The sequence below is a fragment of the Salvelinus alpinus genome, chromosome 31 (assembly GCF_045679555.1).
Source record: "Salvelinus alpinus chromosome 31, SLU_Salpinus.1, whole genome shotgun sequence".
NCBI lineage: Eukaryota > Metazoa > Chordata > Actinopteri > Salmoniformes > Salmonidae > Salvelinus > Salvelinus alpinus.
In genome coordinates, this window is record NC_092116.1 from 21,279,773 (window position 1) to 21,297,529 (window position 17,757).

At 44.3% G+C, this 17,757-nt stretch overlaps 1 protein-coding gene across 1 annotated transcript in view; it reads left to right on the plus strand.

The window, feature by feature from the left end:
* The first annotated feature begins 2,064 nt into the window (after positions 1 to 2,064).
* The window catches only part of LOC139561584 (uncharacterized), a 16,906-nt gene continuing 1,213 nt past the window's right edge, over positions 2,065 to 17,757 (plus strand). The window contains exons 1-9 of the mRNA XM_071378808.1: positions 2,065 to 2,139; positions 6,501 to 6,813; positions 8,493 to 8,772; positions 8,988 to 9,133; positions 9,808 to 10,087; positions 10,305 to 10,450; positions 11,125 to 11,404; positions 11,622 to 11,767; positions 12,441 to 12,720. Of these exons, the coding sequence (XP_071234909.1) occupies positions 2,065 to 2,139; positions 6,501 to 6,813; positions 8,493 to 8,772; positions 8,988 to 9,133; positions 9,808 to 10,087; positions 10,305 to 10,450; positions 11,125 to 11,404; positions 11,622 to 11,767; positions 12,441 to 12,720 (1,946 nt within the window). The remainder of the gene's footprint in view (positions 2,140 to 6,500; positions 6,814 to 8,492; positions 8,773 to 8,987; positions 9,134 to 9,807; positions 10,088 to 10,304; positions 10,451 to 11,124; positions 11,405 to 11,621; positions 11,768 to 12,440; positions 12,721 to 17,757) is intronic.

Here is a 17,757-nt window from a genome sequence, read left to right on the forward strand (position 1 = left end):
TAGTATGAGTTGTCTTTATGTTAGGTCCTGATGTGGCTACGCCAAATGGCTGTGGGATACACTAGTTAATTTAGCAGACAAAATTTGCTCATCATTCTGTGGCATTATTTTATATTATTTTATATTATTTTTAAGTATACAATTGAACAAAGATGAATAAAAAATCAATTATTTTCTCCAAAAGATTTGAGGCAGTGTGCACATGCGGCTATTCTGTGTTGAGCAGTTAACAAAGAAATAGGTACTCGTATTGTCACGCCTACTCCCGCTCTTCCCCCCTGGCGCTCGAGGGCGCCAGGCTCCCTAGCATTGCGCACTCCTGCCACCATCATTACGCACACCTACTTTCCCCCGTCACGCGCATCAGTGATTATTGGACTCACCTGGACTCTATCACCTCTGTCATTACCTTCCCTATATATGTCTAGTTCCCCGCTCTGTTCCCTGCTTCAGCATTGATTGTCGTATGTCCTTGTTTACCCGCGTTGTTCTTCACGTCCGACTCATTAAAGAAAAAATCTTTATCCAGTTTGAGGTGAGTAATTGCTGTTCTTATGTCCAGAAGCACTTTTCGGTCACTAGAAACAATGGCGGAAACATTATGTACAAAACAAGTTAAAAACAGTACATAAAAAAACACACAAAATGGAGCCCGTAAAACGGTGGCCATCCCCTCTGGTGCCATTATGTTGCACTTAGCACTGCTATTTTAGTTATCAGTTATTCTGACTAATTTGAATCCACATGTGAAAGGTAATGTCATCACGTGAAAATCCCCATGTGAAACTTCATGTGAAATATCATCACATGTGAAGTGTTCCAAAAGCACATGGTTTCACTGACCCTGTCTGTTCTTCTGAGGTTGCCAGATAAAGTCATGCTCGGCTATTTGTTATCCCGTGAGTTTTTGTTTCAAACCCACTACAGTGTTTCAGGTGCCAAGTTTCTGGTCATGTTGCAGCAGTATGCAGGAGGGAGATTCCAAGGTGTGAGAAGTGTGCAGGAGGGCATGGGACAAAACAGTGTCAGGTATGAAGGTAAGACCCAGATGCAGACAATGTCGAATTAACAATAGTTTAATCATCCAACAGGGGCAGGCAATAGACAGGTCAAGGCAGGCAGGGGTCAGTAAATCAGAGGTGGGGCAACGGTACAGGTCGGCAGGCAGGCTCAGGGTCAGGGTCAGGCAGAGCGGTCAGGCAGGCTGGCTCAGGCAGAGTGGTCAGGCAGGCGGGCTCAGAGTCAGGACAGCCAAGGGTCAAAACCAGGAAGGCGAGAAAAAGAGAGACTGGGAAAAGTGTGTAATTTCAGTGTAAAAAGTGGACTCTTTTGATTGTGGGGGTGACCATGTTGCTGGAGATCAAAATGTTCTTTGCGAGTAACACAAAGTGCAGAAAGTGTCATATGCGAAAGCAGGATGGTGAACAAAGGGTGAGGGATCCTGAGAGGACCCCTCACCCTAAGAGGCCTGGGATGTGCTGAGGTGACGATAAATTCACTAAAGAACAAGGCCCAAGACAAATATCTGCCCGTGTTGAATTTGAAAAAGCCCAGAGGGGCAGAAGTCAATTACTGTCTGCAGCATCCAAAAGGAGAAACCACAGAGTCTGGAAAATGAGATAATTGCACTGCTTTCAGAGATTAAGAAGATAAACAATGACCGTATAGTGACAGAAGGCAAGAAGTTCTTCAAGGACAGCCCTTGGTTGCAGACTTCAAAACCAAATGGCCAGCTCTGTTCACTGAGAAAGAAGTGTGTGTCCTATATGTGTTCAGGTTTTATGTATGTCACCAGTGTGCACACACACAAGAACAGGAAGATAATGACAAATCAAAGTGTTGACCAGTTGTTTCTCCCCTCACTGATGTTGATATAATATAGTGATCAAACAGCTAGTAATTCATTGTTCATCCTTCCTGTGTTGTATACTGTTGTGATGTTCTGATAGGGTGAGTGACAAGTGCATTTTTTATGTTTTCAGATGGATAAGGAGTTCATGCGCATGTCAACTGCACCTCTGCTATCTACATTCTTTGCCTCAGCTCAACCGGTACTCTCCAAGCATGATGGAGATCTTTCGACGCAAAGGTGGGGCGGCTGGAATAAAAATGAGACATCTCATGGTGGCCATCTCCAAGGTTTGTATTAAAATGGGTAGACCTATGCTTATAAAATATTTGTTATGCCCCGGTCATGACAATTGCATGAGCATAATTCTCTATATATATGGTAGGCAAAAGTGCCAAGAATATGTAGGTTTTCACTTAATCAAAACACTTAATCCTGATTATACTGATTTACATCAGCTTCAGCCAGAGATGAGGAAGTAATTGGTCAAATCACATGGTGAGTGTGTGTGGTTGCTTCATTTCATGTCTGATTTGGTTGAGATCATATATAGATGTTGAGTACTTGCCTTTTGGGCTCCTGAGACCTAAGTATTGTCTACCACACAATAACAATGCTCAAACTTTTGCAAAACTTGCAGTTTGTTATCAAGACTGCTGAGTTCTTTTTTCAAAATGCTGCCTAAAATGCTGAATATTATCAGAATGGGTTCCCTTTTTTCCTCAGGATGACACAATACATACATGCGTCCTTGTGCACCTACCTGAACGAAGACCATGAGAAACTTGTGAAGGAATATATGGTGAGTTACATACACTAGATGTTACTTCCTCCCCTAGTCTTCCAATGAATGCTTTCAGTGCTCACTGGGATGTCCAACCTTAGATTTCAATTTGTACTATTTTTGGTAATGTATGCATCTGTATTTCTGTACATCTCCAACTGTTTGACTTAATTTGTACATTTTTTCATAAAATTGTAAATGTTTGTTTTACAATTGACAATTTCATGATCAGCAATCAGCATATTTAACTTTGTCTTGCCTCCAGTCTCTTGCCATACTTTGTCATTTAGTTTCCTCAATGGACTGAGACTAAGATTGTTGTCTCATAGGTTGAAAGTCTCCTACGTTTGTGTGTGGGTGGAGCAGACACAGAGCAGTGTAGTTGAACACATGTTAATTAAATAGAATAAATACATAATTAATGGTTATAGCCTCCTTAAAATGTAGCACTTGTTTTTACAATTTTTTAAAAACATTTTATCAACATGGCAAAAAGATTGTGCAAGCAACATTGCAGTAATTTTTCACTACTTCTGATTTATTTGTACATTATTTGCAATGCGCATATGTAGAATGTAATAATTCAATGTTAAAATGCATTTTGTTGCAGTTATTACGGGCCACGAATATTTTGTAGGTTCCAATGTCTATTTTATTGCAATTTTATAAAATGTGTTTAATTGTTGCACTTAGAATTGTTAAACTTGAAATGACAGAAGTCATGCACAAATCCTTAAACCTTTTCTTAATGAGCCTTGGTTATTTTGTTGGCAAAAATATTCTACATGCATTTGTTTAAAAAATTGTTGGATGTTAACCTTAAATGACAAGTTCACACATTTTGCAAGACTATTTGTAAACTATGTTTAGTGTATGATTTGGAAGTGAATACAACATTCCCAAATACATAATGATAAGGTTAATATTTGACACAAACAAAATAGGTCTTGGTGAAAATTGGTTTATTTGGAGCTTTTCATTTAGTGCTGGAAGGAACTAAGTCTCTTACTGTTTTAGTCAGTAATTAAGTTAAAAATGAAAATATGCCAGCAGTAACTGGCATATTGTGGAGATGCGTGAAAAAGATGATATAGAGATAATGATGGTAAAGATCTGGTGTAATGTTAGGTTCACAGGAGGTCAGCGTTTTTCCATTTGCGTAATCCTTCTCAACTGGGCTAAACTGTTCTGACTAAAGAAGCAATAAAACTGTCCTTCTTTAGACTAGTTGAGTATCTGGAGCATCAGCATTTGTGGGTTCGATTACAGGTTCAAAATGGCCAGAAACAAAGACATTTCTTCTGACAATCGTCAGTCTATTCTATTCCAGGTGAAGAATTGCCAAGAAACTGAAGATCTCGTACAACGCTATGTACTACTCCCTTCACAGAACAGAGCAAATTGGCTCTAACCAGAATAGAAAGAGTGGGAGGCCCCGGTGCACAACTGAGCAAGAGGACAAGTACATTAGAGTGTCTAGTTTGAGAAATAGACGCCTCACAAGTCCTCAACTGGCAACTTCATTAAATAGTACCTGCAAACCACCAGTCTCAACATCAACAGTGCAGAGGCACCTCCGGGATGCTGGCCATCTAGGCAGAGTATCTCTGTCCAGTGTCTGTGTTCTTTTGCTCATCTTAATCTTTGCATGTTATTGGCCAGTCTGAGATATGGCTTTGTCTTTGCAACTGCCTAGAAGGCCAGCATCCCGGAGTTTCATCTTCATTGTTGACGTTGAGACTGGTGTTTTGCGGGTACTATGAAACAATGTTGATTTAACCAGTGTGTTCCCAGTGGGCACCTTATACACTGCATATCAACAGTGTTGTCAATACTGTTTTAGAGAACATTTTTGATCTCCCTTAATATTTTCTCTCAAATATTATAAACATGTGGGTTAAATTACATTACTTGAACTGTTATTGGAGAAGTTTGATAGTAGTTTTTACTTGATTTTCAAGCTCTTCTGACATATTTTTGTAAACCGTACTTTAGAATCTCTTAATGGATATATTGTTTTAATAAAATATGTTTATTTCATTGATTATGTTCTCTTGAACATTAGATCCAGTGGCAATGCTACCACAGTGTGTGATGTGGCAGGTGTTAACTACTACTTCAGCACAATCCCGGATCCGGGAGCACCCCATCAGTAAAAAAGCTGACTAGCATAGCCTAGCATAGCGTCACAAGTAAATACTAGCATCTAAATATCATTAAATCACAAGTCCAAGACACCAGATGAAAGATACACATCTTGTGAATCCAGCCATCATTTCTGATTTTTAAAATGTTTTACAGGGAAGACACAATATGTATTTCTATTAGCTAACCATGATAGCAAAAGACACAACTTTTTTTCCCCACCATTTTTTTCCTGCATAGGTAGCTATCACAATTTCGACCAAATAAAGATATAAATAGTCACTAACCAAGAAACAACTTCATCAGATGACAGTCTGATAACATATTTATTGTATAGCATATGTTTTGTTAGAAAAATGTGCATATTTCAGGTATAAATCATAGTTTTACATTGCAGCCACCATCACAACTCTCACCAAAGCAACTAGAATAACTACAGAGACCAACGTGAATTACCTAAATTCTCCTCATAAAACATTTATGACAAATACACAGCGTACAGCAAATGAAAGACAAAGATCTTGTGAATCCAGCCAATATTTCAGATTTTTTAAGTGTTTTACAGCGAAAACACAATATAGCATTATATTAGCTTACTACAATAGCCAACCACACAACAGCATTGATTCAAGCCAACAATAGCGATAACGAATAAACCAGCAAAAGATATTAATTTTTTCACTAACCTTCTCAAACTTCTTCAGATGACAATCCTATAACATCATATTACACAATACATATAGAGTTTGTTCGAAAATGTGCATATTTAGCGGCACAAATCGTGGTTATACAATGAGAATAGTAGCCAAAATGCAAACAAAATGTCGGGAGAAATCTTGGGAGAGGCACCTAATCTAATCAGTAACTAATCATAAACTTGACTAAAAAATACAGGTTGGACAGCAAATGAAAGATACATTAGTTCTTAATGCAACCGCTGTGTTAGATTTTTAAAATTAACGTTACTACGACATACAGCGTGCGTTAAAGTGAGACCGCACCGAAATTAATGGCGGAATAGTAGATTTACATTTTTCAACAGTTTTAATCTATGGGTAGAGATGTAGAGATTTCCCCCCCTAACTGGCAGAGCTAAATCATCACTGGGCCTGGCACAGCATGTTAAAAATGTCTTCCTTGTTCTTGGTTACCTTCTCATTTGTCACGCGATGGTGCTTTCCACTCTGTCTTAAAAAAACAATTGATGGTTTCTTGAAATGATGAGGTTGACTGAACTCCATCCAAATGTGTTCCTTGTCCCCCACCCCCTTTTCTGATAGCATGTTTCTCGAGCAGTCTTCAAACGAGGAAATGATCACGACACGGGTTAGTAGCATATGAAAATGTCAGAACATTTCCTTGTTTAGACATTCCCAGGATTTCCCCAGCTCTCTCTCTTGATAACAGTGAGTTGCAATGTTCCGCCTAAGCTGCACACGTGAGTTGTTTCTAGTTTACTGCTTTGCCATCACATGACAAAAAAGATTCTCCCCTTGGGAAAAACAGGTAAATCATCAAGGTCTTGACACTCAGTCACTTGACGACTAACTACAAAGGAGCACCAAGACTGCACCGAGCCACTCAGTGTAGGGACCTTACCTTTGAACATCCCCTGACGATGGGAACGATGACTACTCTCCTCCTACTGGGCTGCCTATCCATGGCCTTACCATACACCGGGTGTGGTGAGCCGGTATCTCCGTTTAATGTCCTGAAAGATAGAGTGGACCCCCGGAAGAGGCCCTCAGTGCAACAAATGCAAAACTGAAGTTGCAGGTAGCAAGAGTAGACTCACTGAGGCAAGAGAATGAAGGTACATCTAATAAGGTAGCAGCTCTGGAGGCCGAGCTCAATGCTACAGAGGAAGACCTGGAGGCACAGAAAGTTGAAGTGGGTAGACTGAGAGGCTTGGAAGAAAACCTGAACTCTCTAGAGCAGCAGCAGCTGGATGGACAAAGAGTGTTGGTGGCCAGGCTCAATGCCACGAAGTCAGAGCTGGAAGCTGAAGTGCAGGAGCTGAAGAGAGACAACAGAGGTAAGATATATTTTCAACCAGTCTTGCTCACTGGGTAGAGATGTAAATAATAACATTTGACCTCTTTTTCATCAATCCACCCCTCTCCACTCCTCGTCCCACCACCACTATCCCCCCCAACTTCCACCCCTCTCCACTCCTCCTCCCACCACCACTATCCCCCCCAACTTCTACCCCTCTTCCTTCCATTCCTCCTCCTACCAATACTGTAGCGGACAGTAATATTTATCATGTATGATATTATAAATACCAGAGGTGTGGACTCGAGCCTCAAGGCTCTGGACTCAACTTTGACGTGAGACTGATGACTTGAAATTATCTGGACAGGCTTTGTAACATTTTGTCACTCATTGGTTCACACCTCGATCACACCGACAGAGATTTGCATTTTGGTACACCAGAAGTACACTCAATTCCAATGGAACGCTGCGTTTGCCTTGCAGATAATTTACTTGTGATGCTTGCATTTGGAATTGGTTGTAAAATGAATTATAATATAATTAAAATGGGTTGTAGACAAAATAATGAAAAGCGCTGTCTGGTAGCCACAATAAATAGACAAAGATTCTGTTTTGGGGTTTTCACACCCCAGATTTCAGAACTGTTTTGAAGTAAATTATTTTCATTAAGGTACTCACCTTAAAGGTACCTAAAGTACAGAGCATCAACATCCTGAGACATTTGTAAATCAGTTTTATTAGGGGAGTGCTCTGAAGTTTCAATCTGGGTTCAGCCATAAGGTTCTATCTAACACTTCTGAATTAGACAAGATCGGTTTCTAAGAAGACTGTAGCTATTTTACCAAGATAGTGAGAACACATCATCAACTACATTAAGAAATGTATTGTGATAATCAGACAAATTATTGTCATAACTGAAAAATTATGTGACAACATAATTTACTTTAAGATTTCTTACAGTGCTGTTTTTTGTTGTTGCTTGGGTGACATTATCGCTGGCTTAACTAGCTAGACCAGGGAGATGATAAAGACATGTTCTGATTGGTCCGTCTGTATTTGTTCAGGCTTGTGATTGGATTAGAGATAGAAGCGTATAGTGCCAAGTCCAAATGGGTTTATGCAGATAAACTAGAAAGTCCTTTCATTTTTTTTTTCACATAAAATGTACTTAAAAAAAAAAGTTGCTTCACAGACATATTAAGAATCGTCTAAAGATCTATTACATGATACATACCAAACATGGATACTATAGTATTATTCTATCACAATAGTCTCTGGGTACTGTAACAGAGAGATACATTTTGGCCCCTCAGAGGTGGAAGGGCTGACTAGTCCTCGGGCATTGTCCTTTGTGCTTTCCTTGTGTTCCAAGATAATATTCCATGCAGCTCCAGGTGACAGAATACACATAAATTAGGGCCGAGCCTATAATACTACCCGCCCATACTCTCTCCCCTCTTATACAAAACCACACCTCTCCACTCCACTCTTCATCCCACTACTTCTATCCCCCCATCTCTTCTCCATCATCCACCTCTCTCCTCCCACTACTTCTATCCCCCATCTCTTCTCCCCTCTTCTCCAACATCCACCCCTCCACTCCTCCTCCCACTACTACTATCTCCCCATCTTCTAAACAATTCAAATTCATACACTGTCAGATGATTAACAATAACTTGTCATTTCTGTATTAAAAGATGATTTTCTTAATCCCTGCAGCAAACGTGGCGTTGAAAGGAGTGGCCGCTCAGTCATCTCTATATGGAATCGGTGAAGCTTCAAATGCCATTGATGGGAATAGAGAACCTGAATATAACAAACGATCCTGCAGCCACACTCAGGATGACACCAACCCCTGGTGGAGAGTGGACCTGCTGGATCTGTACAGAGTGACAGCTGTCACCATCACCAACAGAGGAGATGTTGTTCCTGAGAGACTTGATGGTGCTGAGATCCGCATCGGTAACTCACTGGAGAACAATGGCATCAACAACCCCAGGTGATACATAGACATCTGTAGAATTGTATGTCCTGTCTTGAAGGAATTTGGATAAGTTGGTCTTCATCCATGCTTCTGTAGATATTCTATGGCTAAACAGTATATTGAACAGACTGATGGTTTTCTCTATGGTAAATTGTAGAGCGGCCTCATTCACTCTCATATTTTTCTCTCTCTCTCCATCTCTCTCCCCCCACCCCCTCTCTCTCTTTCAGATGTGTTGTCATCTCCCACATCCCAGCAGGAGAGACCAACACGTTCCAGTGTAATGAGATGGACGGTCGCTATGTTGTTGTGGTCATCCCTGGACAGAACAAGATTCTCACTCTGTGTGAGGTGGAAGTATATGGCACTCCTGCAGGTAATCATCTGTAACTGTCATCACTCTTTACATTCATCCTCAAGTCAAGTTACATGACTTTTATATGGTAGAACATCAATGTTCAGGAAGTAGAATTAGTGTGTTTGTTATAATCACTGTGAACTCTTGACCTATCACATTTCAGGTAAGACCCAGATGCAGACAATGTCGAAGTAACAACAGTTTATTAATCCAACAGGGGCAGGCAAAAGACAGGTCAAGGGCAGCCAAGGGTCAGTAATCCAGATAGGTGGGGTGAAGGTACAGGATGGCAGGCAGGCTCAGGGTCAGGACTGGCAGAAAAGGTCAACACAGGGAAAACTAGAAAACAGGAACAATCGAGAGACAGGGACAGAGGGAAACCCGCTGGTAGGCTTGACAAAACAAAACGAACTGGCAACAGACAAACAGAGAACACAGGTATAAATACACAGGGGATAATGGGAAAGATGGGCAACACCTGGAGGGGGTTGGAGACAATCACAAAGACAGATGAAACAGATCAGGGTGTGACATAACCTCTATTTAAGACCCATCCAGCCCTCTCCCCTCCAATTCTCCTCCCACAACTACTATCCCCCCATATTTTAAATATGTAAAATGCCTACACTGTAAGATTATTGACAATAACTGGTCATATCTGTATTAAAACATCCTTCTCTTTATCCCTGTAGTAAATGTAGTGGTGAAAGGAGTGGCCACCCAGTCATCACTGTATGGGGATGGCCAGGCTAACAATGCCATTGATGGCAACAGAGAATCAAACTATCACAAAATGTCCTGCACACACACTGCACAGGAGACCAACCCCTGGTGGAGAGTGGACCTGCTGGATGTGTACAGAGTGACAGCTGTCAGCATCACCAACAGAGGAGACTGCTGTTCTGAGAGGCTGAATGATGCTGAGATCCGCATCGGTAACTCACTGGAGAACAATGGCATCAACAACCCCAGGTGATACATAGACATCTGTAGAATTGTATGTCCTGTCTTGAAGGAATTTGGATAAGTTGGTCTTCATCCATGCTTCTGTAGATATTCTATGGCTAAACAGTATATTGAACAGACTGATGGTTTTCTCTATGGTAAATTGTAGAGCGGCCTCATTCACTCTCATTATATTTTTCTCTCTCTCTCCATCTCTCTCTCTGTGTTTCACTCTCTCTTTCAGATGTGTTGTCATCTCCCACATCCCAGCAGGAGAGACCAACACGTTCCAGTGTAATGAGATGGACGGTCGCTATGTTGTTGTGGTCATCCCTGGACAGAACAAGATTCTCACTCTGTGTGAGGTGGAAGTATATGGCACTCCTGCAGGTAATCATCTGTAACTGTCATCACTCTTTACATTCATCCTCAAGTCAAGTTACATGACTTTTATATGGTAGAACATCAATGTTCAGGAAGTAGAATTAGTGTGTTTGTTATAATCACTGTGAACTCTTGACCTCTCACATTTCAGGTAAGACCCAGATGCAGACAATGTCGAAGTAACAACAGTTTATTAATCCAACAAGGGCAGGCAAAAGACAGGTCAAGGGCAGCCAAGGGTCAGTAATCCAGATAGGTGGGGTGAAGGTACAGGATGGCAGGCAGGCTCAGGGTCAGGACTGGCAGAAAAGGTCAACACAGGGAAAACTAGAAAACAGGAACAATCGAGAGACAGGGACAGAGGGAAACCCGCTGGTAGGCTTGACAAAACAAAACGAACTGGCAACAGACAAACAGAGAACACAGGTATAAATACACAGGGGATAATGGGAAAGATGGGCAACACCTGGAGGGGGTTGGAGACAATCACAAAGACAGATGAAACAGATCAGGGTGTGACATAACCTCTATTTAAGACCCATCCAGCCCTCTCCCCTCCAATTCTCCTCCCACAACTACTATCCCCCCATATTTTAAATATGTAAAATGCCTACACTGTAAGATTATTGACAATAACTGGTCATATCTGTATTAAAACATCCTTCTCTTTATCCCTGTAGTAAATGTAGTGGTGAAAGGAGTGGCCACCCAGTCATCACTGTATGGGGATGGCCAGGCTAACAATGCCATTGATGGCAACAGAGAATCAAACTATCACAAAATGTCCTGCACACACACTGCACAGGAGACCAACCCCTGGTGGAGAGTGGACCTGCTGGATGTGTACAGAGTGACAGCTGTCAGCATCACCAACAGAGGAGACTGCTGTTCTGAGAGGCTGAATGATGCTGAGATCCGCATCGGTAACTCACTGGAGAACAATGGCATCAACAACCCCAGGTGATACATAGACATCTGTAGAATTGTATGTTCTGTCTTGAAGGAATTTGGATAAGTTGGTCTTCATCCATGCTTCTGTAGATATTCTATGGCTAAACAGTATATTGAACAGACTGATGGTTTTCTCTATGGTAAATTGTAGAGCGGCCTCATTCACTCTCATTATATTTTTCTCTCTCTCTCCATCTCTCTCTCTGTGTTTCACTCTCTCTTTCAGATGTGTTGTCATCTCCCACATCCCAGCAGGAGAGACCAACACGTTCCAGTGTAATGAGATGGACGGTCGCTATGTTGTTGTGGTCATCCCTGGACAGAACAAGATTCTCACTCTGTGTGAGGTGGAAGTATATGGCACTCCTGCAGGTAATCATCTGTAACTGTCATCACTCTTTACATTCATCCTCAAGTCAAGTTACATTACTTTTATATGGTAGAACATCAATGTTCAGGAAGTAGAATTAGTGTGTTTGTTATAATCACTGTGAACTCTTGACCTATCACATTTCAGGTAAGTCCCAGATGCAGACAATGTCGAAGTAACAACAGTTTATTAATCCAACAGGGGCAGGCAAAAGACAGGTCAAGGGCAGCCAAGGGTCAGTAATCCAGATAGGTGGGGTGAAGGTACAGGATGGCAGGCAGGCTCAGGGTCAGGACTGGCAGAAAAGGTCAACACAGGGAAAACTAGAAAACAGGAACAATCGAGAGACAGGGACAGAGGGAAACCCGCTGGTAGGCTTGACAATCAAAACAAACTGGCAACAGACAAACAGAGAACACAGGTATAAATACACAGGGGATAATGGGAAGGATGGGCAACACCTGGAGGGGGTTGGAGACAATCACAAAGACAGATGAAACAGATCAGGGTGTGACATAACCTCTTTTTAAGACCCATCCACCCCTCTCCCCTCCAATACTCCTCCCACAACTACTATCCCCCCATATTTTAAATATGTAAAATGCCTACACTGTAAGATTATTGACAATAACTGGTCATATCCGTATTAAAACATCCTTCTCTTTATCCCTGTAGTAAATGTAGCGGTGAAAGGAGTGGCCACCCAGTCATCACTGTATGGGGATGGCCAGGCTAACAATTCCATTGATGGCAACAGAGAATCAAACTATCACAAAATGTCCTGCACACACACTGCACAGGAGACCAACCCCTGGTGGAGAGTGGACCTGCTGGATCTGTACAGAGTGACAGCTGTCAGCATCACCAACAGAGGAGATGTTGCTCCTGAGAGACTTGATGGTGCTGAGATCCGCATCGGTAACTCACAGGAGAACAACGGCATCAACAACCCCAGGTGATGCATAGACATTTGTAGATTTTTATCAAATCAAATCAAATGCTTACTTACTAGCCCTTAACCAACAGTGCAGTTCAATAAAGAGTTAAGAAATTATTTACCAAATAAAGTAAAATAAAAAAGAATAAAAAGTAACACAATAGAATAACAATAAAGAGGCTATATACATGGGGTAATGGTACAGAGTCAATCTGTGGGGGTACAGGTTAGGTGAGGACATTTGTACATCTAGGTAGGAGTGAAGTGACTATGCATAGATTATAAACAGTGAGTTGCAGCAGTGTAAAACAAAGAAATGGAGTGGGTGTCAAAGTAAATAATCTGGTGGCCATTTGATGAATTGTTCAGCAGACTTGAGGATAGAAGCTGTTAAGGAGCGTTTTGGTCCTAGACTTGGTGCTCCGGTAAAGCTTGTCGTGTGGTAGCAGAGAAAAGAGTCTATGACTTGGGTGACTGGAGTCTTTGACAATTTTTACTGACACCGCCTAGTATATACAGTTGATGTCGGAAGTTTACATACACTTATGTTGGTGTCATTTAATCTCGTTTTTCAACAACTCCACAAATTTCTAGTTAACAAACTATAGTTTTGGCAAGTCGGTTAGGCATCTACTTTGTGCATGACACAAGTAATTTTTCCAACAATTGTTGACAGGCAGATTATTTCACTTATAATTCACTGTATCACAATTCCAGTGGGTCAGAAGTTGACATACACTAAATTGACAGTGCCTTTAAACAGCTTGGAAAATTCCAGAAAATTATGTCATGGCTTTAGAAGCTTCTGATAGGCTACCTGACATAATTTGAGTCAATTGGAGGTGTACCTGTGGATGTATTTCAAGGCCTACCTTCAAACTCGGTGCCTCTTTGCTTGACATCATCGGAAAATCAATTGAAATCAGCCAAGACATCAGAAAAAAAACTTGTAGACCTCTACAAGTCTGGTTCATCCTTGGGAGCAATTTCCAAATGCCTGAAGGTACCACGTTCATCTGTACAAACAATAGTACGCAAGCATAAACACCATGGGACCATGCAGCCGTCATACCGCTCAGGAAGGAGACGCGTTCTGTCTCCTAGAGATTAACATTCTTTGGTACGAAAAGTCCAAATCAATCCTAGAACAACAGCAAAGGACCTTATGAAGATGCTGGAGGGAACGGGTACAAAAGTATCTATACCCACAGTCAAACGAGTCCTATATCGACATAACCTGAAAGGCCACTCATCAAGGAAGAAGCCACTGCTCCAAAAAAGCCACTGCGCCATAAAAAAGCCAGACTAAGGTTTGCAACTGCATATGGGGACAAAGATCGTAGTTTTTGGAGAAATATCCTCTGGTTTGATGAAAGAAAAATAGAACTGTTTGGCCATAATGACCATCGTTATGTTTGGAGGAAAAAGGGGGAGGCTTGCAAGCCGAAGAACACCATCCCAACCGTGAAGCACGGAGGTGGCAGCATCATGTTGCGGGGGTGCTTTGCTGCGGGAGGGACTGGTGCACTTCACATCATAGATGGCATCATGAGGATGGGAAATTATGTAGATATATTGAAGCAACATCTCAAGACATCAGTCAGGAAGTTAAAGCTTGGTCGCAAATGGGTCTTCCAAATGGTCAATGACCCCAAGCATACTTCCAAAGTTGTGGCAAAATGGTTTAAGGACAACAAAGTCAAGGTATTGGAATGGCTATCATAAAGCCCTGACCTCAATCCTATAGAAAATTTATGGGCAGAACTGAAAAAGTGTGTGCGAGCAAGGAGGCTTACAAACCTGGCTCAGTTACACCAGCTCTGTCAGGAGGAATGGGCCGAAGTTCACCCAACTTATTGTGGGAAGCTTGTGGAAGGCTACCCAAAACGTTTGACCCAAATTAAACAGTTTAAAGGCAATGCTACCAAAAATGAATTGAGTGTATGTAAACTTCTGACCCGTTGGGAATGTGATGAAAGAAATAAAAGCTGAAATAAAGCCTTCTCTCTACTATTACCCTGACATTTCACATAAAATAAAGTGGTGATCCTAACTGACCTAAGACAGGGAATTTTTACTACTATTAAATATCAGGAATTGTGAAAAACTGAGTTTAAATGTAGTTGGCTAGGGTGTATGTAAACTTCCGAATTCAACTGTAGGTCCTGGATTGTAGGAAGCTTGGCCCCAGTGATGTACTGCGTCGTACGCACTACCCTTTGTAGCGCCTTACGGTCAGATGCCGAGCAGTTACCATTTGTAACGGTGCTCTAGCTCTTCCTCCTCCTCGGACGAGGAGAGGAGAGAAGGATCGGAGGACCAATACGCAGCAAGGTATGATGACATAATGAATTTATTAAATAAAGACGAAACACGAAGAACACTTGAATAACTTACAAAATAAGAAAACGACGTAGACGAAACCTGAACATGGAACTTACATAAAGACACGAAAGAACTCACGAACAGGAATAGACTACATAAAACGAACAAACTGAAAACAGTCCCGTGTGGTGCACAGACACAGACACGGAAGACAATCACCCACAAACAAACAGTGAGAACAGCCAACCTATATATGATTCTCAATCAGAGGAAATGAATAACACCTGTCCCTGATTGAGAACCATATAAGGCTAATTAACCAACACACTCCCACATAGAACAAACACAGACTGCCCATCCCAACTCACGCCCTGACCAACTAAACACATACAAAACAATAGAAAACAGGTCAGGAACGTGACATAACCCCCCCCTCAAGGTGTGAACTCCGGACGCACCACCAAAAAGTCTAGGGGAGGGTCTGGGTGGGCATCAATCCACGGTGGCGGCTCAGGCTCTGGGCGTGGTTCCCACCCCACCATAGTCACTACCCGCTTTCGTAGCCTCCTCCAAATGGCCACCCTCCAAATTAACCCCACTGGATTAAGGGGCAGCACCGGACTAAGGGGCAGCACCGGACTAAGGGGCAGCACCAGGATAAGGGGCAGCACCAGGATAAGGGGCAGCTCCGGACTGAGGGACGGCAGCTCCGGACTGAGGGACGGCGGATCCTGGCTGGCTGGCGGATCCTGGCTGGCTGGCTCTGGCGGATCCTGGTTGGCTGGCTCTGGCGGATCCTGGCTGGATGACGGCTCTGGCGGATCCTGGCTGGATGACGGCTCTGGCGGATCCTGGCTGGATGACGGCTCTGGCGGATCCTGGCTGGATGACGGCTCTGGCGGATCCTGGCTGGATGACGGCTCTGGCTGGTCATGGCTGGATGACGGCTCTGGCTGGTCATGGCTGGATGACGGCTCTGGCTGGTCATGGCTGGATGACGGCTCTGGCTGGTCATGGCTCGCTGATGGCTCTGGCTGGTCATGGCTCGCTGACGGCTCTGGCTGGTCATGGCTCGCTGACGGCTCTGGCTGGTCATGGCTCGCTGACGGCTCTGGCTGGTCATGGCTCGCTGACGGCTCTGGCTGGTCATGGCTCGCTGACGGCTCTGGCTGGTCATGGCTCGCTGACGGCTCTGGCTGGTCATGGCTCGCTGACGGCTCTGGCTGGTCATGGCTCGCTGACGGCTCTGGCTGATCCGGTCTGGCGGAAGGCTCTGGCTGATCCGGTCTGGCGGAAGGCTCTGGCTGATCCGGTCTGGCGGAAGGCTCTGGCTGATCCGGTCTGGCGGAAGGCTCTGGCTGATCCGGTCTGGCGGAAGGCTCTGGCTGATCCGGTCTGGCGGAAGGCTCAATACAGACGGGCAGTTCATGCGGCGCTTGGCAGACGGACAGTTCAGACAGCGTTGGGCAGACGGGCAGTTCAGGCGCCGTTGGGCAGACGGGCAGTTCAGGCGCCGCTTGGCAGACGGGCAGTTCAGGCGCCGCTTGGCAGACGGGCAGTTCAGGCGCCGCTTGGCAGACGGGCAGTTCAGGCGCCGCTTGGCAGACGGGCAGTTCAGGCGCCGCTTGGCAGACGGGCAGTTCAGGCGCCGCTTGGCAGACGGCAGACTCTGGCCGACTGAGACGCACTATAGGCCTGGTGCGTGGCGCCGGAACTGGAGGTACCGGGCTAAGGACACGCACCTTTAGGCTAGTGCGGGGAACAACAACAGGGCACACTGGACTCTCGATGCGCACTATAGGCCTGGTGCGTGGTACCGGAACTGGAGGTACCGGGCTGAGGGCACGCACCTCAGGGCGAGTGCGGGGAGAAGGAACAGTGCATACAGGGCTCTGGAGACGCACAGGTGGCTTAGTGCGTGGTGCCGGAACTGGAGGCACCGGGCCGAAGACACACACCACAGGAAGAGTGCGTGGAGGAGGAACTGGGCTCTGGAGACGCACAGGAAGCCTGGTGCGTGGTGTAGGCACTGGTGGTACTGGGCTGGAGCGGGGAGGTGGCGCCGGAAATACCGGACCGTGCAGGCGTACTGGCTCCCTTGAGCATTGAGCCTGCCCAACCTTACCTGGTTGAATACTCCCCGTCGCCCGACCAGTGCGGGGAGGTGGAATAACCCGCACCGGGCTATGTAGGCGAACCGGGGACACCATGCGTAAGGCTGGTGCCATGTAAGCCGGCCCGAGGAGACGCACTGGTGGCCAGATATGTAGAGCCGGCTTCATGGCACTTGGCTCAATGCTCAATCTAGCCCTACCAGTGCGGGGAGGTGGAATAACCCGCACCGGGCTATGCACACGTACAGGAGACACCGTGCGCTCTACTGCGTAACACGGTGTCTGCCCGTACTCTCGCTCTCCACGGTAAGTACAGGGAGTAGGCGCAGGTTTCCTACCTGACTTCGCCACTCTCCCTTTAAGCCCCCCCCAAGAAATTTTTGGGGTTTACTCACAGGCTTTTCGGGTTTCCAGCCACGTCTCCTTGCTGCCTCCTCAAACCACCGCTCCTGGGCTTTAGCTGCCTCCCTCTCTTCAATAGAGCGGCGATATGCCCCTGTCTGAGCCCAGGGTCCTTTTCCGTTCAATATTTCCTCCCATGTCCACGAGTCCTGGTTTCCTTGTTGCGCTCTCCCCCGTCGCTTGGTCCTAGGTTGGTGGGTGATTCTGTAACGGT